The sequence below is a fragment of the Asparagus officinalis genome, chromosome 1 (assembly GCF_001876935.1).
Source record: "Asparagus officinalis chromosome 1, Aspof.V1, whole genome shotgun sequence".
NCBI lineage: Eukaryota > Viridiplantae > Streptophyta > Magnoliopsida > Asparagales > Asparagaceae > Asparagus > Asparagus officinalis.
In genome coordinates, this window is record NC_033794.1 from 6,944,785 (window position 1) to 6,945,911 (window position 1,127).

General features: G+C 42.0%; 1 protein-coding gene across 1 annotated transcript in view; it reads left to right on the forward strand.

Annotated features, from left to right (window-relative positions):
- Positions 541-1,127, forward strand: part of LOC109829946 (putative uncharacterized protein DDB_G0294196) — a 6,216-nt gene continuing 5,629 nt past the window's right edge. Inside the window, exon 1 of the mRNA XM_020397051.1 lies at positions 541-561. Coding sequence (XP_020252640.1) covers positions 541-561 — 21 coding nt within the window. The remainder of the gene's footprint in view (positions 562-1,127) is intronic.

Sequence of the window (1,127 nt, forward strand, 5' to 3'; positions counted from 1 at the left end):
ACCTCGCCGCCGACTCCGACTCCGGCGTGATCCCCTCCCACAAGTACAACTCCTGCGCCAGGGTTCACTACCCCAACGCCATCAGCGATCTCAAGACGGCCATCGGGATCTTGAAGGGGCCCGCGGCCAGGCACCGACGATGGCGTGAAGGTCAACATTTACTCGGCGGCGACTAACGTCGTGATTTGCGAGGAGGACATTGAAGGGATGCATTCGCGGCTGGGGAAAGTTAGTGTGGATCTAGATTCGTGGGTGACGAAGAGTGCGGGGTTGGCTTGGGGATTGAAGGGATCAAGGAGGAAGGAGCGAGTTTTGTAAACGGAGAATCTTGCGTATTTTGTGAATTTGTAATTGTAACGGGGAGGATTTCTTTTCTTTTCTTTTTACATTTTTGGAGTCATGACATTGAATTTTTAAAGACGACATGTTTCTTCTTCTACCGATACTTGGTCTTTTTTTTTCCTTTCATTAATTACATTTCGGTTTCTTAAAGTTTAATGTATTTACATGAGTAATCCTAGAGTCTGCGTATCTACGCAAATGGCCCTGAGATTACTACTTGTAACTACACGGGTAGCCATGGAGCCAAATCGACAAGCTAGGATTATCGCGATCTTAGGATCACTTATTTTAGATACGCTGGCTCTGAGGACACCCGTGTAATTACATGATACATTATGGTATTGGAAAGTAATTAATCTTTTTCTTTCCCCCTCTTAGTTTCAATGTGTTATTATGCATTTTATAAAACCATGTTGTGATGTCTGTCCCAAGTCAAAGCCTAAAGGAAAGGGTAATAATTGCAAGCCATGTAAAATATAACTGGATTCATATGACGGGAATCATAGTGCGCAGTACATAGCACTTCTATTTTCATCTCCTTTATATCTTTTATAAAACAATTTATTCTGGCCGGGGAGAAAAAAAAAAAAAAGAAAATCCCTGCTTTATAACGTGTACGGGTCATCCCAATCGAAAAAAATGCGTATGACCGTCAAAATATTTGGGCCGTTCTTTCCGGGACATTCATCTAATCTCTCGAACAAGTAACGTCTCGTCTAAAGATCATATTAATTAATATCTTACAAAGATCCTTATGATTCTCTCGTGACGTATCCTCAAAATCG